Below are 24,413 nucleotides of genomic sequence, written 5' to 3'. Positions count from 1 at the left end.
GATAAGGTGGATAAATATGTTAGTGAAGATATACACTGAATTGCTTATTTTAAAAAAGGATCCCAAAATACAGTGGTGTAAAAGAAATTGAAATTTATTTCTCCATCACAAGTGAGTTCAGGGGGCATTGCCAAGATGGCAGAGTAGAGAAACAAGTCTCACCCTCTTCCAGGAATACATCAAATTCTACATGTACATATGGAGCAGTTATTACAGAATGCCTATTTAAATTTGGCAGAATATCTCTTACGATTGGAAATAAAAGGGACATCCTTAAAAAACCTGGTTAAGACAGCAAAAAAAGGAAAAGAAAGGATGGAAATTGATATTGGACTTGTCGCCTAGGGAAGGAGCTCCAAAGAAGGAAAAGCACCCTTACAGTGGGAAGCACCCTCACCAGTGGGGAGGTCAGCTGGAATAGAAAAGAAGCTTCAGAGAAGCACCTGCTTGGCAGACAGAACAGAGAGAAATTGGCACAGAGGGTTTGAACAATCTCTGGCCTGACACATGAGCTAGTTGGGTTAGGCCAGGATTGGGTGCTAGAGCAAAGGCATGAACACAGGGAGAGGAATGGGCCTGACTGCACAGAGACAGCCTCAGAGGGCTGGAGTATGGCTTAGCTGAGGCTGGAATTGTGAGCAGAGCAGCCTGGGTCTCCCACACACCACTGCTGGTGTGAATAGTGGGGAGACACACAACACAACACAACCATAACAGCCCAGAAAGTGTTGCTCTGTACCATTGGTGACCCACATTCTGAGCAGAAGTGGGGCACTATTCAGACATAGCAGTGTACTCACCTTGCTCTGGAGAGGTAAAATTTCTGGTGGGCATCTCCTGTCAGAAGCAGGGCTGAAACCTGAGTATATTGCCAAAGATTGTGAGACTACACAGGTGAAACTGAGGTTTGTCAAGCCCCCGGCTGTGGTGGCAAATTTTCTCTACTGCTTCCTTTGTGGACCCATGCCTCTGGTACAACCTAGCAGAGTTCAGGTGTGTGGTGTGAGCTAGTCTGCCATTAGCAGCAGGCCTGTATATGTGAACTCATGGCTGGGTTTTGGGCTTACCCTGTGACTCATGGTGGATTGAGTGCATGACTGCATGTGCATTATGACAGGTCTAAGTGGGTGATGTTAGCAGATCTGCCATAGTGACTCTCCGGGTGAAGAAGCTGGGGGAGACTAGGGTGGGTTGATGACTTACCAGTGGTTGAGGCAAGAACAACGGCAGTGTCAACAAACTACACTTTGTAAGCCTGCACAATGAGTGACAGACAACACCAAAGAGGGCACTCCCCAGTGGACATCCTTGAAGGAATACTCAGCTGCTCCTCTCCCAATGGAAGCATTCCACTCATACCTACCACACACCGCAGCTCATAAACTCATCTGAAAGACTCTATTCCAACGGCAGAAGAGCAAAAGAGGAGCAGACCTTGCCCCTGTCATGGCTGTGAAAATCACAGAGAAAAGAGGAGATACCACCTAACCACCAGTGCAGGCTCTGATCAATACAACAGCAATCACATCCCTCCAGTCAAGGGGATAAGAGCCACAATAAAGAGGAGGAAAGACATGGCAAATATTCATACTAAAAATAGCTCTCATGACAAAATTATTACACGGACACAGTCTACACAGGAACACTCCCAGTTTTAAAATTAAAAAAAAAAAAACAGCTCTTCACGACCATAGTAGATAAATGTTACACATAAATTCATAGAGTCAGAGAAATATAAGTAAAATGAAGGAGAGGAGCCACTCCCAATTAAAATAAAAAGAAAAGTCCACATAAGAATCAACAATTAAATAGACCATGACAGTCAACAAGAACCTGAGTTGAAAAGGAAGTGATAAAGGCACTGAAGGAAATAAGAGAGGCTATTGATAGAAATGCAGATTACTGTGAAGAAGAAATAGAAAATATAAACAGGGACCAATTAAAATTAGAAATCTCCATTGCTAAAATAAAAACTGAACTAAAGGTAGTCAAGAGCAGACTAAATAATGTGGAAGAACAAATAAGTGATTTAGAAGATAGGATAATGGAAATCACCCAATCATTACAGCAGTAAAAAACAACAACAACAACAACAACAACAAAAGAGAATGCAATATAAGGGCCCTGTGGCATAATATAAAGCCTGCCAGTCCACACATAATAGTGGTCCCAGTTGGAGAAGAAAGAAAAAGGGGGATGACAGTATATTTGAAGAAATCATGACCAAAAACTTCCCTAACCTGAAGAAGGAAACAATATCCAAGTACAGAAACAACATAGTGTTCAAAAAAAGATGAACTCAAACAGACTTACACTTAGACATATTATAATTAGGATGGCTAAGGTAAGATAAAGGAACAATTCTAAAGGCAGCAAGAGAAAAACATAGAGTTAGTTACAAGGGAACCACTATAAAGCTTTCCACTGATTTCTCTACAGAAGCATTGCCGGCCAGAAGGGAGTGGCAAGATATATTCAGTCCTTAAGAGAAAAATCTGCAACATAGAATACTCTACCCAGCAAGACTATCCTTTAGAACAGGAGAGTTAAAGACTTTCTCAAACAAGCAAAAACTGAAAGAATACACCAATACCGAACGTATCCTAAAGGAAATATTGAAAGTTCTCCTCTAAATAGAAAAGAAGCAGTGAACTATAGAAAGAGAAGAATACAACTGGAAATATGATAACTACAATGAACAGCAAGAGAATAAACGTGATGATATAAAAGAGGACAACAAAATCATAAAATGTGGTACAGCGCAGGAAGAAAATGTAGATTTTTTTTTGTTCTTGATCATTTTAGGAAGTGTTTCAGCCTATATGATTACTGGTCTAAGCAAATAGATATAGTAATGGGTTAAAATTCTTGAAATTCAGGGTAACCAGAAAAAAAAGCATACAATAAGCTCAAAAAACCTAAAAGAATAAAATGAAGATAACAAAAAAGAAAATTATCAAACCACGAAAGGAAAAATGAAAGAACATGAAAGGAACAAAGAAGAAATACAAAATCAACTGGAAAACAAAGTTTAAAATGGCAATAAACACACATTTATCAATAATTTACATAAACATCATTGGACAAAATGCTTCAATCAAAAGACATAGAGTGGCAGATTGGATAATAAAACTAGAGCCTACAATATGGTGCCTACAATAGACCACTTTAGGGTGAAGGACACGCTTAGACTGAAAGTGATAGGATAGAAAAAGATATTTCATGGAAATGGAAATGACAATGAAATAGGAGTAAGAATACTTATATCAGACAAAATGGACTGTAAAACAAAGGCTGTAAAGAAAAATCACAAAGACCCTATATCTTGATAAAAGGAGCAATGCGAGAAGATACTACTCTTGTTAACACATATGCACCCAATAGAGAAGCACCTAAATGCATAAAACAAATACAGACATAATGGTAGAAATTAATAGAATGCAATAATAATAGGAGAGTTCAACACCCCACTAACATAATTGGACAGTACTTCCAGATAGAAAATTGATAATATTGATAAGGCAGTGGAGATATTAAATGACACAATACAACAGTTAGATGTAATTGATATTTCCAAGACATTGCATCAAATACACACACATACACACACACACACACACACACACACATTCTTTTCAAGTGCCCATTGAATGTTTTCAATATTAGACATATGCTTGGACACAAAAGAATGCTAAACAAATTTAAGAGGATAGAAATTATTTCAAGCATCATTTCTGATGGCATGAAACTAGAAACCAATCACAGAAAGAAAACTGAGGGGAAGAAATGACTGCATGGAGACTAAATGACATGCTATTAAAAAAAATAGGTCAATGATAAAATTAACGAAAAAAATTAAAGAGTACCTATGAGACAAATGACAATGAAAACAAAACCACATAAATCTATGCGATTCAGCAAAAGCAGCCCTAAGAGGGAAGTTTATGGTGATACAGCTTCCTCAAAACAACAAGAACAGTCTCAAGGAAACATTCTAGCCTGCCATCTAAAAGAATACAAAAAAGAAGAACAAACAAAACCTAAGATCAGCAGAAGGAAAGAAAGAATAAAGACTGGGAAGGAAATAAATAAAATAGAGATTAAAAAACAATAGAATAAATCAATCAAACCAACAGCTGGTTCTTTGAAAGAGTAAACAAAATCAACAAACCTCTGGTAAGCCTCATGAAGAAGAAATGAGAGAGGATACAAATAAACAAAATAAGAAATGCAAATGGAGATGTTACAAGCAAAATTACACAAGTACAAAAAAAGAAGAAAAAAAAGGAAAGAGAGAGAACTCTATCAACAACAGTATGGCAACAAATTGGACCACCTAGAAGGAACGGACAAGTTTCCAGAAACATATAGTCCACCAAAACTGAATCAAGAAGAAATAGATCATTTAAACAGACTGATTACTAGAAGTAAAATGGAATCAGCAATTTAAAAACACCTCTCTGAAAACAAAAGTCCAGGATCAGATAGCTTGACTGGGGAATTCTTCCAAACATACAAGGAAGAACTCATACATGACCTTCTCAGACTCTTTCAAAAGATTGAAAGGAGGGACACTCCCAAATTCATTCTATGAAGCCACCATCACCCTGCTACTGAAACCAGACTAAGAAAGTAACAAAAAAGAAAATTACAGGCCAATATCTTTGATGAATATAGATGCAAAAGTTCTCAACAAAATATTAGCAAACAAAATCCATCAATACCTGAAAAAGATTGTACACTATGATCAATTTGCATTCATCTCAGTTACACAGGATGATTCAAGATATGCAAATCAATCAATGTCATACACCACATCAACAAAAGAAAGGACAGAAATTATATGATCATCTCAATAGATGCAGAAAAAGCATTTGGTAAAATTCAACACCCATTAATGATAACAACTCTTACCAAAGTGCATATAGTGGGAACATACCTCACCATAATGAAAGCTATTTATGACAGACCACAGCAAACACAATACTCAGTGGTAAAAAGTTGAAAGCCTTCACACTAAAGTCTGGAACAAGACAAGGATGCCTACTCTAACCACTTCTATTCAACATAGTCTTGGCAGTCCTAGCCACAGCAATCAGACAAGAAAAAGAAAGAAAAGGGATCCAAATTGGAAGAGAAGAGGTAAAATTGTCACAATATGTGGATGACAAGATATTATATATAGAAAACTCTGAAGGTTCCACACAAAAACTACTAGAACTGATAAAAGGATACAGCAAGCAAGCAGGATACATGATTAACATACAAAAACGTGTTGCCTTTCTGTAGACTAACAATGAGATATCAGAAAAAGAAAGTAAAGAATCCCTTTTCAAATTGCATCAAAAAATAAAATGAGTATGTCATTTTAGTAATACATCTGACCAAGGAGGTGAAAGTCTTATACGTGGAGAATTACAAAACATTGATTAAGCAATTTAAAGATTATTTAAATAAAAGGGATCTTATGCTCTTGCTTGGGAAGAATCAATGTTGTTAAAATGGCCATACAACCCAAAGCACTCTACAAATTTCATGTAATTCCTATCAAATTACTCAGGATATTTTACAGAATTAGAACAATAATCCAAAAATTTATATGGAATCACAAAAGACTCGGAATTCCTAATGCAATACCAAAGAAAAAGAACGAAGTGGAGGAATGACCCTTGCAGATGTTGGACAATGCTACAGAGCTACAGTAAACAAAACAGCATGGTTTTGGCACAAAAACAGGCGTATGGACCAATGGAAAAGAATAGAGAGCCCAGCAATAAAAACACATACCTCTGGTCAATTCATCTTTGACAAAGTGACAAGAATATACAGTGGAGAAAAGACAATCTCTTCAGCAAAAGCAATCTCCTCAGTGTTGGGAAAACTGGACAGCAGCATATAGATCAATAAAGTTAGAACACTCCTTCCCACCATACACAAAAATAAACTCAAAATGGCTTAAACACTTAAACACAAGACAAGACACTATAAACTTCCTAGAAGAAAACATAGGCAAAACATTTTCTGACATTAATCTTAGCAGTGTTCTTCTAGGGTAGTCTACCCAGGCAATACAAATAAAAGCAAAAATAAACAAATGGGACCTAATTAAACTTACAAGGTCTTGCACAGGAAAGGAAACCATAAGCAAAAGAAAACAACAAACAAATGGAAGAAAATATTTGCAAAAAAGGCAACTGACAAGGGCTGAATTTCCAGAATATATAAACAGCTTGTACAACTGAATAACTGAATAAAAAAAAATCCAATGCACAAATGGGCAAAGACCTCAACAAGTAATACTCCAGTGAAGACATACAAATGGCCAATAGGCACATGAATAATGTTCAGTATCAGACAAATGTAATTATCAGACAAATTCAAATCAAAACTACAATGATGTATAACCTCACACCAGTCAGAAAGGCCATCATCAAATAGTCTACAAATAATAAATGCTGGGGAGGGTGTGGAGAAAAGGGAACCCTCCTACACTGTTGGTAGGAATGAATTTTTATGCTGCCATTATGGAAAACCGTATGGAGATTGCTCAAAAAGTAAAAATAGACTTACCATATAATCCGGCAATCCCACTGCTGGGCATATATCTGGAGGGAACTCTAATTCCAAAATATACATGTGCCCCATGTTCCTATCAGCTCTATCTACAATACCCAAGACATGGAAACAACCTAAATGTCCATCAACAAATGACTGGATAAGGAAATTGTGGTATGTATATGTGTATGTGTGTGTGTGTTTGTGTGTGTGTATACACACACACACACATATACATAGACACATACACATATACATACTATGGAATAATGCTCAACCATAAAATAGAATGAAATAATGCAGCAACATGGTGGACCCTGAGATTTCATTCTAATTGAAGTACTCCAGAAAGGGAAAGAATAGTACCATATGATAGGACTTTTATATGGAATATTTTAAAAAAAGAAACAAATGAACTTACTTCTAAAACTGAAAGAGACTAACAGACACAGAAAACAAAGAAGGTTACCGGGGGAATTGGGGGTGGGAAGGGATAAATTGGGAGTTCAAGATTTACAGATACTACCTACTATATATAAAATAGATAAATCACAGTTTGTTTGTTTTTTTACTGTACTGTACATGGCACCATATTCGATATCTTGTTGTAACCTTTTAGGAAAAAGAATATTAAAAGGAATATCTGTATGTTTATGTTTGCCTGAAATATTATGCTGTAACCATAAATTGAAACAGCACTAACTCAAAAGAAATTGAAAACTAAAATTAGTTCAGATGTACACAGGAAGTCCAGGATAGGAAGGCCACTTTGTAGCATAAAATCACCCAAAGATCCCAGTTCCTTCTATCTTGTTGTTCTCGCCTTGCAACATCTTGTATGAGTTCCATTTTCTTGAAGGGAGAAAGGGGCAGGTGGTGAGAAGCACCTTCCAATTAAGGACATGACTCAGTAGATGCACACATCCCCACTGCTCACGTCTCACTGGCCCCACCTGGAGGAGCTGGGCAATGTGGCCTTTGACTGGGAAGCCATGTGGCCAGCTAACATAGAGGGAGCTCCACCACTCAGAAGAAGAGAAAATATCTTCATGCTTTCATTTAAGGATGAGACATGCAGAGACAGGTAGAAAGAGCCCAACTTTACCCACTAGCTATATAGTATACTGCTCCTACATATAACGTAGCAATGTCAGAAGGTACCTGGCAGCTGTGAAGCACTCCATGAAAACCTGTTGGAGTGAACTTGAATTTGATTTCCACAGACTGTTCTCAGAAACTTAGCAGAACCCCAAGAACTACCTGTGAGACCATGAATCTTAGCAGGAACTGACGGGCCCAGGGGATTGGTGAAGCCCTGAAAGTTCATGTCTGCATAACTGTGTTCATGAGTACAGGATTTTCCTGGAGAGCAGAGCCCTGACACACATTAGATTTTCAAGGATTCTATGATTCAAAGAGAGTAAGAACCCCTTTTATGAAGTTTTATTCTGTATATACTTAGGTTTCCTTTTTCACCTTATTGGAAAGAAATACTTTTTAACTATAAAAGCATCAAATACTTTGAGACAACATTTTAAAATATAAATTATTGAATTAGAGAGAGAATCTTAGCCTTTCTTGTGTGCAGCCTGCATTCCTCCCTCCCCCACACACTCTCTGCTCAGCACTGGTGAGTGTTCAGGGGACAGACTGTCTGACCTACTGCCAGTGGGAGTAAGAATTGATACCCTCTTCCTTTTTAGCTTTTCTTTTTGTGTGTCCTTGCTTTGTTGATTTTTCAGATTCAGAGCTTAGAGTAACAGGAATCTCCTACAACTTTATATCTTGTGTTTCAGTCTCTTGTCTCACTGAGTCACCAGGTCAAATATTTTTTTTTATTCTACACATTTATTTCCTCCACTTTATTACTTAACGACTGAATCCTACATTTGGAATTTTTATCCTTCATATTAAATTTCCTGTCTATTAATTTTATTTGCCCTTTATAGCTCCTGACTACTTTTCTATTTATTTTTCTGTTTTTTATGATTTAAGCCTGTTTTAGCTTCCTGAACCATCTTGTTTTTAACTTCTTTTGTTCCCTTGCACTCTCTCTCTCTTTTTTACACTGTGTTCTTTTTTGTTATACATTGAAATTTATTCTCTACCTTACAAAGCCTTCCCAGATGACTGTGGCTCCTACATTTACCTCCATGTAAAGCAATTGGCCCCATGACTGGAGGGTGTACTTAAGAATTGTCAGACATCACTGTATTTAATACAAAGTGATCACACTGTAAACATGTTTGATCCAGTTCTGTTGGACTAGAAATATGCATGGGCAGAGGCTGGCAAAGATGGAACTGTGAGTATGTTCCTTTCAAGAAATTCTAATTGAAGGCTGAGTCCCTTCCAAGAACAAGCTGAGATTCCAGGTTGTATACATTGTCAGATAGGAGTCATTTAGCTTAACCTGACATTTTCAGCAGTTCCCAAAAACATCTTTACTGTACATTCTTTATTCATCAAGAAGTCACTTTCATAAATCCCTAGAGTTCATCCAGGCATTTACAAAGATGAAGTAAAAAGCTACCGATTCCCATTCCTGCCATTTCTTGAACAGAGGCATGTACATCAGAGACAGACAAGCTTAAGATGGAATCTTGGCTCTGCCCTTTCTATCAAAATGGGACAACTCTGCTAGTGATGAACAAACATTGGTAGAAAACTCTGGACCAAAAGGACCATGGAAGAATTGAGTTTCGAGTTGGTCTTTAATATGGGAGCAGGGTGGTGGAATAAGACTAAATCCACAACATTTGCTCCAATGGGGTGATGAGCTGCAGGGAGCTTGGGGTGACATGGGGGAGCATAAGTGGATGGCAGGTGGGGAGGAGGGTCCCCAGACATCTGGAGGAAATGAGCCCTTTTGTTTGACACCATGGCCTGCAGCTGGACACAGCCCTGCACACAGGAGGCAGGGACAGGGTCTACTTAGATTTCTCTCTTGAGGAAACATGTCAGGGAAGACTTTGATTAATGACCATTGACTGCCATTCAAGATATGTGAGCACATACCTGCTCATTTGTGTGGAGTCAGGACACACCTACACACTTTCCCATCCTATTCCTCTTTCTCTCCGAGGCCCCTCACTCTGATTCTCAGTTTCACTCTCTCATTCCACTAAACTCCAAGGTTCTAGCGCCATCTCAGGTTCACATCTTTGTCCTTATATCTTATGTAATGCTTGCCAATTGCCCTCCAACACCCAAAGCTCTCTCACCTTGGCTACATTACTTTAGGTGTGACTCATTTTCCTTTCCTGAAAGGCAAAGAAAATCATTCCTTCTGTAGGGTGGTTGTGAAGTTAAATGAGATAAAATGTGAAGGTGCTTAACGTGGCACCCAGGAGATGTGGGTGACTGACCATGAATGCCTTTCTCCAGCTCATCATCCCCGTGCTCTCAACCTCTCTTTGAAGATGACTGTATAAAGTCATGCACACTTGCACACGGATCCCATTCATTCCCCAGAGGCTGGAGTGGCTTTCTGCCAGGTTCCAGGAATCAAAGTTCCTTTCAAATTCCTGCCTTCCTTGTTCCTTGTAGAACACTTTGGGGAAGAATAACTTTCCCCTTTATAACTGGACTGCTGAGGCCCAAAATAAATAAAGGAACTTTCCCAAGAACTCACACCAGTAAACCATGGGGTTAAGATGTGTCTCCAGAGCTAGTGTGCTCTTCTCCACACCTGACCCCAGCCCGTGTTGTTGGAGGGGACTTTCTCCTCTGGTTAAACAGATATGATTTGCTAGTAAGTCCAGGCTTGCTAGACCAGACACTCATTAAAATGTCTCAGCCTTCCCTGGTGAGTCACATGTACTGAGTCTCTCCCTTCACTAGCCTCTAAGATGCTTGAGGTTAGAGAATTTGCTTATTTTATTATAGTTGTATCTTTGTGACTGGTCCTTAGGACACATGGTACACGCTCACTCAGTTCAAGTAGGCTGAACACATGAATGAATGATTGTAAGGAAACTTTATGTCCTGTGGTGAATCAAACCCAAATACAGTTGAGAGGGGGGAAAATGGAAAAAGTTAGAAACATTCCCTTCAGACCAAGGTGTGCACGTGTGTGCACACACACACACACACGCATGCAGCCTCCCTTCAATACAAACTGTACAGACACCCTCATTACTGGACACACAGATGTGCATATTCAGCTGTGACTGTTTTACTCTTTTCCAGTTCGTGAAGAAGTATGGGAATGTTCTTAGGCTGGAATTCGGTGATTTGTCTTCGGTTGTCATAACTGGATTGCCCTTAATCAAAGAAGTCCTTGTCCACCAGGGCGAAATCTTTGTGAACCGCCCCAAAGCCCCTTTCACAGAACGTCTCTTTATGAACAAAGGTAAGTGCCTGGACTAATGTGATGTATATGTTGGATACTCCTGTCGTCTGTGACAGATGCCTTGGTGACTTAATGCTCCAACACTCCCAGGGTCCAGGCCCATCATAAAGTTCCTGCCCCTGAAGGAAGCTGAGTGCCTGCATTCCCCACTGAAGGCCAGTCCTCTAGGACCCTGGCCGGGTCAACCCCAATGTCAGGGATTTGGGAGAAGCTGTGTCACCTGCATGAAGTCACTCTGGGAGCTTTGATAAATCAGTGTCCTCCTCACTCAATGATGTGATATGTTTTATAAGGAGAGAAAACCATGCGTTCTTGGTGGCTGTTTCTGCTTTCCCATTGACATCTCTTCCCCTAGGAAATGGATGTGGATCATTTACTTTCTGCTGAGTATGTGATACCTCGGTGCCTCTAGTTTCTTTTCCTTTAATATTGAGGTTGTGCCTCACAACATATCTCTAGCCTTTGGGTCTGTATTAGAACAGTTTGGCATGAATACTTAAAATGATCATTAAATAAACTTACACATTGAAAATTCTACATGAAAAATTCAAATAATTTATTCTAACAAAGCACCCATCTTTTAGGTGCTTCTCAATTATTCTTTGAAATATTGTACCCATTACCTCTACATCCATTCACTCTTATTTGTAATCTGCCCTGTGACACCTGGTGGCAGACATGACTGATGTAACAGTGAGTAGGACAAAAAAAAAATCCTTGCCATCATGTAACCTACATTCTATTCAGAAATACAGTATCAATTAGTCTAATAATTTAAAGCCTTAGTGTTTGAAGTGCACCTGCACTTACTAGGGGTATATCATCTAGTCCTGAGGTTCAAAAAGGCTAATGTATGTAAGTGACAGTTAATTTAGGAAACTGAGGAAGCAACAAGGCAGAGGGAATAGAATACGAAAAGTCTCTGAGGAGGGAAGGAGGGAAGGAGGGAGGTGAACTTGAGGAACTGAAAGGGGGCCAGTGTGGCAGAGCATGGATTAAATGGAGGTGAAGCTGCTGAGTTTGGCCAGGATCCTTCAGGCATGTTCTTGTTAAGGATGCTGCTTTTATCTGAACAACAATGGAAACTCTCAGATGGTTTAAGCAGAGAAAGGAGTCATCATGTTTACAAAGTGAAATTGAAGACTAATCTAGGCTGTAATGTCAAGAATACAATAAAGAGATAAAGAGACCATTGCAGCATTTTTGGTTAGAGAAGCTGGGAGCTTGGACTATAGTAGATTAGACCAGGATAGTGGCTGTGAAGTTACATGGATTTAAGAACTTCAGGAGGTAAATCCAGTAAGACATGATGACCTAATGGGGAGAGGATGAGGTATTGAGGTGGACACCCAAGTGGGTGATAAAGAGAAGAAGGAACATTTGGGGAAAGACAAGGTGTGGGCTGGCTGGGGTGGGGTGTTGTGTGGAGCAAATGAGGAATTGAGTCATGGATACGCTGAGTTTGAAATCCTTTAAGTCAGCAGAGTCAAGCAGACAACTGTATGCACGCCTCGAGCTGAGAGTCAGAGATAGATATTCACTATCAGTAGATGTCATTAAAATTCTAAGAGTTAATGAGTTTTGCTCAGAAATGGAGGATAGGGTAGGAAGACAAGAGGCTGGAAGATCATGAATCTTGAAGAACTGCATCATTTTGAAATTCGATAGAAGTAGATGAATTAACCAAAATATGGTAAGTTCCCTGTGGTCATAGAATTAGGAGGAAAATTTGGAGAGTCAGGTGTCCTGAGCACCACTGGAAGAGAGTGTTTCAAGAGAGAAGTGTCTCAAGCTGCTGATGTATCCAGATGAGGTTGAAAGGGATCCTAGATTTGACAGGAGGGAGGGACATTTCATGGAGAGGGTGGAGGCCAGAGCCAGGCATTAAAAGGGATTGAAGCGTGCTCTGGACACTTCTGAAAGAGGTGTGACCTCACCTGTGTTATGAAACGAATGATAGTCTACTGAACACAGCAGATGGTGTATTTTTCCCATTTGCTGTGCTGTTGTTTTTGCATAGACTGTTCACTCTTACTTAATTTCTTGAGTGATTCATTTATCGCTTAAGATCTAGCTTGGCATAAAGCCTTGCCTCCTTATGAGTAAGGATTTTGTCTAATCAATATGTGCATTCTTAGTATGTAGCACAACAAATACTAAACTGTACTTAGGTGATAAGTAATCAGAGCATTGGCTTCAGAGTCAGGCAGCCTGAATTTGAAAGCCTGTTCTCCTAGTTACTAACTCTGTGACCTTGCAGAGATTACTTATATCCCTTGTGTGTCTTTTCTCTCATAAATCAGATTGGTGGTGGGATGTTGACAGTAATGTTAGTACCTAGCTCAGAGAGGGTCTGTGAGTACTACATTACATAATGCATTAAAAATACAAATGTGTTCCGGCATTGCAAGCAAGCAGTACATACTAGTCATTATACCCACTGGTTTGGAATTACTTCTCTGAATAGTTTTCAAGTGCCTTTTGCCCTTCTCCTTCCTTCCATCTGATACACATCCCAATGGAATTTATTGGCTCTCTTTTCATAATGTTGGCTCTCTTTTTCCCAGGATTGATCATGTCCAATGGCCAGGAATGGAAGGAGCAAAGAAGGTTTGCCCTGATGACACTGAGGAACTTTGGTTTAGGAAAGAAGAGCTTAGAGGAACGCATTCAGGAAGAGGCCCGCTACCTCACCCAGGCAGTAGGAGAGGAGGCTGGTGAGTGTGTCATAGGACAGGTGCAGGAGACTGAGGCTCATTCCTTCACCGACCAGATGCTTAATAAGTGGCCACGTGCCTGCCTGTGCCCAGCACTGTGTAGGGCCCTGAGGGGTTAACAGTGAACAACTAACCTTGACCTGCCCTCATGGAGCTGGAGAATTAGACACAAGAAGATGGATATAGAACACATTGATTTAAATCCTGGTGGTCAGTTTGAATTCCCAGCATTGACTGAGTACTTGCTGTAGGTCAGACCCTGTGGAGGGTGCTGGGGCCAGTATCAGAGGTGGTTCTGTTCTCAGTGTGTCGTGTGTCATGTAGGGTACACCCTCAGAGGAAATGGAAAGACACAATTCTGAAGGATCCATCTCTTCCTCTCCCTCCAGGACAGCCTTTCGACCCAAACTTGAAAATCAAGAATGCGGTATCCAATATTATCTGCTCCATCACATTTGGGGAGCGTTTTGACTACCAGGATGATCAGTTCCAGGAGTTGCTGAGGCTGTTGGACGAGTTCATGAGTCTGCAGACATCAATATGCTGCCAGGTGAGACGTTCTCACTTCCTACCTTAGATAAAGATACTGGGTTGATGTCAGAAACAGATTTTGTCTTTTTAAGCTAATGCACAGCCTTTTAAAATTGCCTTTAACACAAAATGTTTGAAATCAATCTGTTGTATTTATTTATTTAGATAAAATTGTTTAAATTTACTATAGACAAAAATGTTATTAACATTCATTTAAAGTACAAATTTCATATGACCTACTCCTATGCACCCACGTTGTTTTCTTAAAAAAGCACAGTGTCCCAATAGCCTTTGAGCCCCTCCTGTCCATGTTCTTCCCTAAACCCCCACCCCATCCTCCCTCAGAAGCTCCCTTCTGTGACTGGTGCTCCCTGTCCACACGGATTTGATTCATATATTAGATGCTCTTGTTTTTAAATTCTGCTTAGTTGTCTATCGTGTGACTATGCCACTGTTTATTACTCGATTCTGTACTGATGGGTGCTTGGGTGACTTCCAGTCTGAGGATGTTAGGACTAAACCTGCCGTGAACATTGTTTAGTTCATGTGTACACATCTTCCCATTTCTCTTACATTTATACCTGGATGTAAAAAGTTGTCCCAGATGGCTGCACTACTTACATGCCCATCGACTCTTGATATGGTCAATCATCCAGTTTTGTCAGGTATTGATGTAGGGGGTTCAAACGTCGCCCCTTCCTTGATGGGCCCTGCCCTCCTCGTCTGTACTGCTAGGCCTGTGATTCTGTCAGTAACTCTGCTCAGCTTCTTGGTCTCTCAGCCTCTTTTCTGGATTTGAAAGACAGTTTGAGGGAAAATAAATCCTAAATGTTGCCTCTCTGGTGTCTAGAAGGGGGTTTGTTTTATTTATTAATGACAAGCATCTTTTCATGGAGCTTTGGACCCATCACACCAAACGTGATAAAGCAGTTCCTATGATTCCTGGCACATTAAAGGGGACTAATGAATGTGAGCTATAGTGATTATTGTCAATATTATTTTTGCATAATATTCCACTTCTGTCTTCTAATCAAGGTAGTCCCTGATTGAATAACTCCCTATTCTCACTTGTAATCAAGGTAGTCCCCCATTCAGTAATTCCATTTCTTACTTCTTAAGACAGAGCCAAGGAAGTCATTAGAGTTCAGTGGGTACCCAGCTAGGATGTGAAATTCCCAGGAGGGTAGGATGGGGCAGCAGGGCAGGGGTAGAAGGATTTCTTAGAGACACAGAAGAGACCAGGCACATTGATGGACAACTAGATGCACATTATCTCTGCTGATTTTTTATAACAGTTCTTTAAAGATAAAATGAAGCGTCTTGATGTGTGCAAGCAGGTAAGGGAGTATGTAAGCAAATCCATACAGTGTCCACTACTCTGTGTTAAGTGGGCGTGGAATCTCATGTCATTAGTCAGAAAGTAACCCTCAAGTCTGACTGGCAGACAGATAAAGTAGCAACAGATCAAAACATATTACTATTATCAAAGAGTATTATACCTAAAAAGCAGGAGAGCTAAAAGTCAAACTTGTGCCTGTTCATTTTAAATCTGGCCCACTTTCCAGTATGTTATACTATCTCTTTTACCAGATATTATTAGAGAAAATATCTTCAAAAACCACTTAATTTCAGTATAAAATGTCTTACAACACGGAAATTACATCAGAGTTTGGATAGGCAAATAAATATATATATGTTTTTAACATAGATAAATACAGAGATACATGACAGATAGACATGTTTTACCCAAACACACACACACACACAAAATATATATATAAATACACAAATATACCTATACATGTACACGCATGCGTGCACACACACACATACAACACAACTAGTGATAATTGCCAAGAAGTAAAATAAAACGAAATAAGGGAATGGAAGGAGGGTGCAGAAGTTCTGCTAATTATAGGATGATTAGGTAAGACAGGTCCAAGCAGATGACCTTTGAGCAGCACCTTAATAAAGGAAGAAGCTGGAGTTGTGCAGATTTCAGAGGAAGACCATTCCAGGTGGAAGGTACAGCAAATACAAGGACCTAAACAAGAACATCCTGGGTGTTATCACAGCCGACAATAGAGCTGCACTTTAAAGAGTAAGAGAGAGGAAGATGGCAGGGAGGGTAGTAGGGGAGGAGACAGGGGTGTGAGGGGCCAGCTCTTGGAGAGCTATTGGCCAGGAAAATGAGGTTGAATTTTTTTCTAAATGTAATGGAAGGTAACTGGAGGATTGAGAGCCAGAAAGTGAAATGATCAGTTAAACTGTTAAATGACCCCCCTGGGAGCTGAGCTGAATGGGGTGAAGGATGGAATCAGAAAACCTGTTGGAGGCTCTTACAGCATCCAGGTAGGAAATGCTGGTGGATTGTACAAGGATTACAAAGCAGATGGGTGGTGATGAGCCATCTGACACTGGTTTTATTGTGGATGGAGCGCTGACATGCTTGGCCAGAGGGTAAGAATTGGGTTGAGAGACTAAAAAACTGGAGGGTGACCCAAGGCTTAAGTCTAAACAGAGAAAAGAGAAAAAGCAGATGGTTTCATGTCTTAAAAAGTGGAAAACTGGCACCATCTTGTCTCCATAAATTTTTTTCCTTAATCAGCTCTATGATGTCTTTCCACGGATAATGAACATTCTCCCTGGACCCCACCAAAGGCTCTTTAGTAACTGGGAGAAACTGAAAATGTTTGTTGCCCATGTGATTGAAAACCACAAGAGAGACTGGAATCCTGCTGAAGCAAGAGACTTCATTGATGCTTACCTCCAGGAAATAGAGAAGGTGAGGAATCCAGACTTGTTTCCTGAGTTTTGTTAATAAAGAACAGTTGAGGGGATTCAAGTGTCTAATTGCTGCTATAACAAATTACCACAAACTTAAAAGATCACAGTTTATTGTCTTATAGTTTGAAACATCACAAGTCTGAAACCGACTTCACTGGGCCAATGTCAGGGTCATACAGGGCTGGCTTCTTCTGGAGGCTCAGGGGAAAATCTATTTTCTTGACTTTTCCAGCCTGTAGGGGCTGCCTGTACCCCTTGATTAACGGCCCCTTCCTCCGTCTTCAGAGTCATCAGTGTAGCACCTTCTCTGCCAACAATGTTACATCTCCTTCTTATGATCTTCTTGCTCCCCTCTTAAAAAGATTACCATGAATATATTGGGCCCCATGGGATGATCCAGGATCATCTTCCCATATCAATATCTTTACCATAATCATACCTACAAAGTCTCTTCTGCTACATAAGCTACCATCCGTGGGTTCCAGAAATCAGGTCGTGGACATCTAAGTGGGTCTTTATTCAGCCCAGCACAGAGGAGTAAATTAGAGGCAGTGTTTCAGACAGTGGAGGAATATCATTAACTCAGAATTGATGAAACAATTAGAAATGTAGAAGTCAATTATACTCAATTAGAAAAAAGAAATTCATTCAAAAATTGATAAATTAAACATTTAAAAAGCTTAAAGAAATATAGAAGTTTAACAGTAATTAGGTCGACGCCTTTGAAACCTGAAATACTGCCAAGTCATAATGTGTTCTTGACCTTCTACCCATCTCTAAAGGAAATACACACAAAAGGAGAAATAGGTATAGTTTCATTATAGTTGGACCAATGCCCAGCTTCCAACCACTTCCCTCAGCCCCCCAGGTCAGAACACAAGTAAAGCTGAGTCTGATGCCAGAGTTCAGACTCAAGTGGGAGGGACTTTCCCTTCCTCCCTTGTCCCCGTGTCATCCACTTCCCTACATTATAGGAAAGAAAGAGGAAAAAGCCAAGTTGGATGTATAGCCTTTCATGTGGTATCCCTTCTGGTTAATACACATCACTGCATCCCTGTCATCATCTATGAATCATCGGATTATTTTTTCCTCTCCTGGAGTTGACAGAGTGGTGGATTTCCTTCCATCTCCTCTCTTATTTCTTCTTATTGGCACAGCATTCCTGGAAGCATTGGTTCTCCTCAGAGGAGGAGACTTCACCTGCTGTAAGGTGTGCAGGTGTGGGACCACGCACAGAGGAATGTTGACAAAGTGAAGCCTCTGGAGGAAGATGGTAAAGATGCTGGAGAACCATGAGGAAATGTTGTTGGAATCAGAGACATTTAACCTAGAAATGCAAAGACTAATGGGAAAAAATGAGAATTGTACTTTAGAGAAATTCAGTTCTTTGTTTCTGGTATCAGTACAGACACTTGTTGAGTGATTTCTGTGTGCCCTTTGTGTCTCACATAATTCATAATGCCATTGTAATGGGTGAGTGTTGTTAGTTCTGTTTTGGGAAGCAGGAAACTGAAGCACAGAGAAGTTTAGTAACTTGCTCAAGCTACACAGATAGTGAATGATGTGGCTAGTATTGGAGCCCCCGGCTGTTTTTCCAGTGTACTAACAGGTTCTTCCAAGTTATGGGCATAAAAAAAAAAAAATTAGTCATCTTGATTTTCATCCACCAAATGTAACAAAACATCCAGAACTAGGGCAGGAGGATGCTAATGACATTCCATCCTCCTGAGACGGCCAATTGGAAGTCATTTCTCCTGGGGGTCTCCTCTCCCACATCCTCTCCAGGATGAAGCCCCTGTTTGCTGTGACAGCCAAGAACTATCTGATTAAGCCAACAAACATTGTGTTTTCCAGCATAGAGGCGACGCTACTGCAAGTTTCAATGAAGAAAACCTCATCCACAGCACCCTGGACCTCTTCTTCGCTGGAACGGAGACAACTTCGACGACACTGCGCTGGGGTCTGCTCTACATGGCCCTGTACCCAGAAATCCAAGGTGAGCCCATCAGTGGGTGTGCCTGGGCCAGGTCAGGATGGTGCCTCCTGGAACACACTTCCCACGTTGGGTCCAGAGGACAGGTGGTAAGAGGAAGTGATGGTAGGACAGTCACAGCACCAAATAGAAGGGAGAACGGGCACATTCATCAGTTTTTCATTCAGAACTGTGATGGGTCCCTGTACTACAAACATAACAATGGGTCCCTGCCCTCAGGAAACTGCCAGTCTAGTGGGGAAAACATTGAAGTCCATGGACATCTTGGTGAGTTCCCAGAAAAAGTGACAGTCCATTCACATGTGAATCAATTTCTCTACATGGTAGACCACTAGCTATGCTTGAAGAATCTACTCAGATACAAACTCCACTCAGATGTTTCCCTGCTCTGTAGGAAACCAGCATCATTTCCTTCTTTGGTGATAACCACATGCACCTCCATCACTTTGCTTTTTGAGCGTTATTTACATATCTCCCCACAGGCTGTAGGTTATTGAAAGTTAGTGACTCTTACCATCATTTTTCTTTCTCTAGACCCCAGAACACTTTGGGCACATGGAGAATAAACACTGTTGGGATACAGGTTTTCAAACTGGGGTAATAGTTTATTAACACAACATAAAGTCAATTTAGTGGAATAAGACCATCTTATTTCCCTAAATTAAAGCAAATAGAAAAATCGGAGTGCTTCCAGTGTACTACAAATAAGTTTTTTTCATGAAATTTTTATTACTTTCCTTATATGTACATAAATGTATGTTGTATATGTGTGTATATTTTTATTCCTGTGTCCTGAGTCATGATGTACAATGTATTTGTAACTGTGAATCACAGGGTTTTGTTTTTTGTTTTAAGTTTAAAACCCACCTAATTAGGATATAGATTGGCTTCTTTATTAGAGATTCCAAAATAACAATGGCTTAAAATGACAGAAGTGGAAGCAACACAGGTTAATGGATAAATGAACGAACTGTGACACACAGTGGAATATTATTCAGCCTTAAAAAGGAAAAATCCTGACACATGCTTTGATATGAATGAACCCTGAGGACATGATGCCAAACTAATGCAATCAAAAAAGGACATATATTGTATGTTTCTATTTATAGGAGGTGTCAGGATTGGTTGAATTCATAGTAAGTGAAAGTAAAATGGTGAGTGTTAGAAGCTGGAGATGCGGAACATGAGGAGTTTTCACTGAGTGGATGCAAAGTTTCAATTTTGCAAGAAAAAAATGTTCTGGTGATTGGTTGTACAACAAACAACATGCATGTACTTAACATTATAAATCTGTACATATAAAAATGGTTATGAAGTTAAATTTTATATGTGTATTTTATCTTAATTTTTAAAATTTTCTAATGCTCTGTAAAAAAATATACTTTATTTTTCTCTCAAGTGAAATATCCTAAGCTGGATAGTGCAGAAGCCTTTGGGTTCCAAGCTCTGTCTAATATGTTGCTCTGTTGTGTCTAGAGTGATGCCCTTTTTGGCCATTGCAAAGATGCCTCACCAATAAGGCTGCATTTCGACCAATAGGAAGGGAAGGGAGAAGCAACCTTAACTTTAAGGGAATGTCCCCAGTGTTAAACATCCCTCGACATACATTCTTTATTCCAAAACTTAGGTCACAAGGGAATCTTGGAAATGGAGTTTTTAGCTGGGGAACCAGATATCCAGCTAATATTTCTATTACCCTAGAAAAAGAGAAAAACCTTTAGTGGAGCACAATTAGCGGGTTTTTCTAAATTTGTGTGACACTCCCCTAAATCAGTTGGTGTAAATTTCAAAACATCCTAAAGATGAAAGCAGATTTATCCTCACTAATAAGAAGAGGAAACTGAGTTTCAGTAACATGCAGCAGGAATACTGAGCAGCAAGAATTGCAACCAGATTTGTCTTAAACCAGTGCCCACTTTGCACTCAGGTACCTCCCTGAGAAGCTACCATCTACACAGCCTGCTATAACTCTAGCCATTTTGATCCTGGTTACTTCATTCCTTAGCTGAACCAGGCTCAAGGAGGGTAATGAATACTACAATAATAGGACTTCCTCTGCTTTTTCAGAAAAAGTTCAGGCTGAGATCGACAGGGTGCTTGGCCAATGGCAGCAGCCGAGCACGGCAGCTCGGGAGTCCATGCCCTACACCAACGCTGTCATTCACGAGGTGCAGAGAATGGGAGACATTGTCCCCCTGAACGTGCCCAGGGAGGTGACAGTGGACACCACGCTGGCTGGATACCACCTGCCCAAGGTAATGAGGGCCTCCCTCGTGGCCTCAGATCTCCATGCTCACCTTTTTAAATGGTGGGACTCTCAACTGGGAAAGTGACTTGGATTTTTGTCCTAGAGGATCACTTAAATGAGGACAGAGATACTACACTCATGCTAGTTTCTTTCTTCCATGTGTTGTCTTTAGAACATCAGTTCGGCCAGATGATAATAGATGTTGTGGAGAAGAAGGGGGTTCCTAGGTCAAATGTGTGTAGGCAAAGCCTGGCTTTCTTCGCTGTGAGATTTCTCAGTGTTTTGACTATGTGATGTGCACTGAGATTCTTTGTAGGGAGACAGCAAGCAGCGGTTCTCAGTCAGACTTTAACACGAGGTCCTTTCTTTGCCTTGGTAGAGCTTCTCACAGGACTAGGAACCTCCCAGACTAACTTTGGAAAATTTGGCTTCACAATCTTGTGGTTACAGAATACTGAAACATAAATGGACATTTGAGACCATGTGAACCAACGTCACGTTCATGATGGTGTTTCTAGCATAATATCCACACAGGTATTTTTCCAGCTTTGCCCTACAACCCTGTGATGGAACTATCATCTCACAAGGGAAACCAAGCCAAGTGTGTTCCCTGTTAAATATCAGAAAGGAGAGAAAGGAACTGATGCTCATTAAGCAGCAATGATGTACCATGGACTGTATGGGTTCCTTCAAAATGTCTACATCAGTGCTCAGAATGATTCCATTGATCCCATTTTAAAAATTTGGAGTTGAGGCTCAAGAGAGTGAATAAGTTTGCCTAAGATGTCTGAACTACAATGTGAGTTCCAAAAACAGACATGTACTGATTCCCAGGTCATTTTTTTTTTTTTTTTTTTGTACTCAACCATGTCCTCTGCACAGAAGTTGATTTACTTTGACTTTAAGAGTCTCCCTGCAGTTGTCCTCAGTTGGTCCCTCCCTGTCATCACAAAGGATACTGTTCTTCCTCTTCCCCACTCTTAGGATATGGGTAGATCGCTCTCCTGTTCCCCCTAGAGTTGCACTTGCAACTACACATTTAAACTTCCTTTGCTTTCTTGCCACCTTTGGATGCCTTCTAGGTTCTCTAAGTCCCTCTGTGTATGTCTTAGCTGGGGACGATCTCAAGAGGTAGAACCAGAGGATCTTACCCATGGGACACCCCTGGGTCACTGTCCCTGCAGAGCCAGGAAAAGCAGCTGTTCCTGAGGGCATTGCCTTTCCTGTTTTCCTCCTGATGGACAATCCTGTGGGAGGAGACTAGGGTCTAGATTATTTCACAGGTGCTCTTTGCATTTTTATAGTGATTCATTTAGCTCCATAGATTGGGCTCAAGTCTTGTTCTACTCTGATTTTTAAAGTCTGCTTGAAAAATCATCCTGAGAACGTTGCCATGTCATTGACTGTGTGTTGTAGAGCCTCCGAGACAGAGCTTTGAAGTCAAATGTCCTGGTTCAAATCATGGTTCTACCTCCTCCCACCCTGTGACTCTAGGCACCTTATTTAACTTCCTGAGTTTCAATTTCTTTATTTGTGAAAATTAATTTAAACCTACCTAACAGGTGGAGGTAAAGTGAGGTCATCCATGTAAACTGATTAACGTAGTGAATAGTAAAAAGCTCCAAATAGCAGTCTTTGTTCTTTCTTATTTTTTCTTTTTTTTGTTTATTTTTTTATTGAGTTATAGTCATTTTACAATGTTGTGTCAAATTCCAGTGTAGAGCACAATTTTTCAGTTATACATGAACATACATATATTCATTGTCACTTTTTTTGGATGTGAGCTACTGTAAGATCTTATATATATTTCCCTGTGCGATACAGTATAATCTTGTTTATCTATTCTACATTTTGAAATCCCAGTCTTATATGCGAAAATCATGATAACTGCCCAGCTGAAAAAAGTCACTGGTTTCTCTAAAGATGCAGGCTGACTGGAATGGGGAGTGAGAGCAGGAGTGGGCAGAGATGGTTTCCAAAAGGCAGTGATGAGGATTAAAGGACGAGTAAGAGTTAACTCAGTGGCAAAGTGGGGAGGGAAGTCATTCCAGGGAAGACTAACAGCTTTTAAAAGCAGGGAAATGAGTGGGGACATGTGATGACTTTGAGAAACTGCAAGGAGCTCCCTGCAGCGGGAGTGCAGGCAGAGGGAGGGGCGCAGACAAGGGCAGGTGATGCATCCTTCATCTAGGAGTGACAGGGAGCTATTGAGGGTGTCTGTCAAGTTCCAGGTGTGCTGGGTGGATGGGTGTGACATGAAAAATTCCTGTTTAAAGCTAACTCTGCTTTCAGCATGAAGAGCACAAGGTAAGGGGAAAGGGAGGGTATGGGTATAGTTAGACAGCTATTTAGGGAGGCAAGAGGGTAGCCTGGACCAGGGTGGAAGAGGTGGACCTAAAATGGAGGAGACAGAATCAAGAGGAATTTAAAGTAAACTTGACCAGCCATGTTGAAGGATTGGATGAAGGCAGAATGAGGGAAAGGGAGGTATTAAGGGGGACTCCTGAGGTTCTTGCTATGTACGTGGAAGGATAGTGGTTCCTTCACAGGGCGACCTGATTCTCTTATTCAACCTTCTGTGGAATGACCTAGACATTGGAGGGGAGAGAACGGAAGAAACAAAGATACATGAGGCATTTTTACCTTGAAAGAGCTGCCATAGCCATCGTTTCATGGAGCAGCTGGGTTGGTTTGGGGACAATATTGACTGGCCAGCTGTCACATTATTCTCTCATTGATGCACACATGTTCCCTCCCAAGTCCTGCACTGACATGTCCCTGGAGAGATCCATTTGGCAGTCATGAGTGGTTCCATTTCCCTGGTAAAATTCCCAGCAGACAGTTATACCAATCATTGTAATCTGTCCCCTGGCTGCCGTCTGCACAGGTGTGTTGTGTGGATCAAGCCTTGCCTGAGTCTTTGCTGACTTTTGTAGGGAATCATGGTCCTGAGCAACCTGACTGCACTGCACACGGACCCCACAGTGTGGGCCACCCCAGACACGTTCAATCCGGAGCACTTTCTGGAGAATGGACAGTTTAAGAAAAGGGAAGCTTTTCTGCCTTTCTCAGCAGGTGAGATGTAATAAATACAAGTGTGGCGACCCAGAGTCCCTCTCTCAGCCCTTCTCTACTCTCCCTCGTGGGCTCTGCTCTTGTAGGAATGTCCTTGGAAAGCCCTGCCCATCCTGACTCCCTGTTGATGTTGCTGCACCTCTGGGTTCCCTG

The 24,413-nt window shown here is 40.7% G+C and overlaps 1 protein-coding gene across 1 annotated transcript in view; it reads left to right on the top strand.

Moving 5' to 3' along the window:
- LOC102518893 (cytochrome P450 2J2) overlaps positions 1-24,413 on the top strand; it is a 41,000-nt gene that overhangs the window by 12,355 nt on the left and 4,232 nt on the right. The window contains exons 2-8 of the mRNA XM_032494404.1: positions 10,747-10,909; positions 13,477-13,626; positions 14,016-14,176; positions 16,766-16,942; positions 18,799-18,940; positions 21,005-21,192; positions 24,122-24,260. Of these exons, the coding sequence (XP_032350295.1) occupies positions 10,747-10,909; positions 13,477-13,626; positions 14,016-14,176; positions 16,766-16,942; positions 18,799-18,940; positions 21,005-21,192; positions 24,122-24,260 (1,120 nt within the window). The remainder of the gene's footprint in view (positions 1-10,746; positions 10,910-13,476; positions 13,627-14,015; positions 14,177-16,765; positions 16,943-18,798; positions 18,941-21,004; positions 21,193-24,121; positions 24,261-24,413) is intronic.

Source organism: Camelus ferus, chromosome 13, assembly GCF_009834535.1.
Source record: "Camelus ferus isolate YT-003-E chromosome 13, BCGSAC_Cfer_1.0, whole genome shotgun sequence".
Taxonomy (NCBI): Eukaryota; Metazoa; Chordata; class Mammalia; order Artiodactyla; family Camelidae; genus Camelus; species Camelus ferus.
Note: the sequence above shows the minus strand (reverse complement) of the source record. Positions and strands in the feature narration are given on the sequence as shown.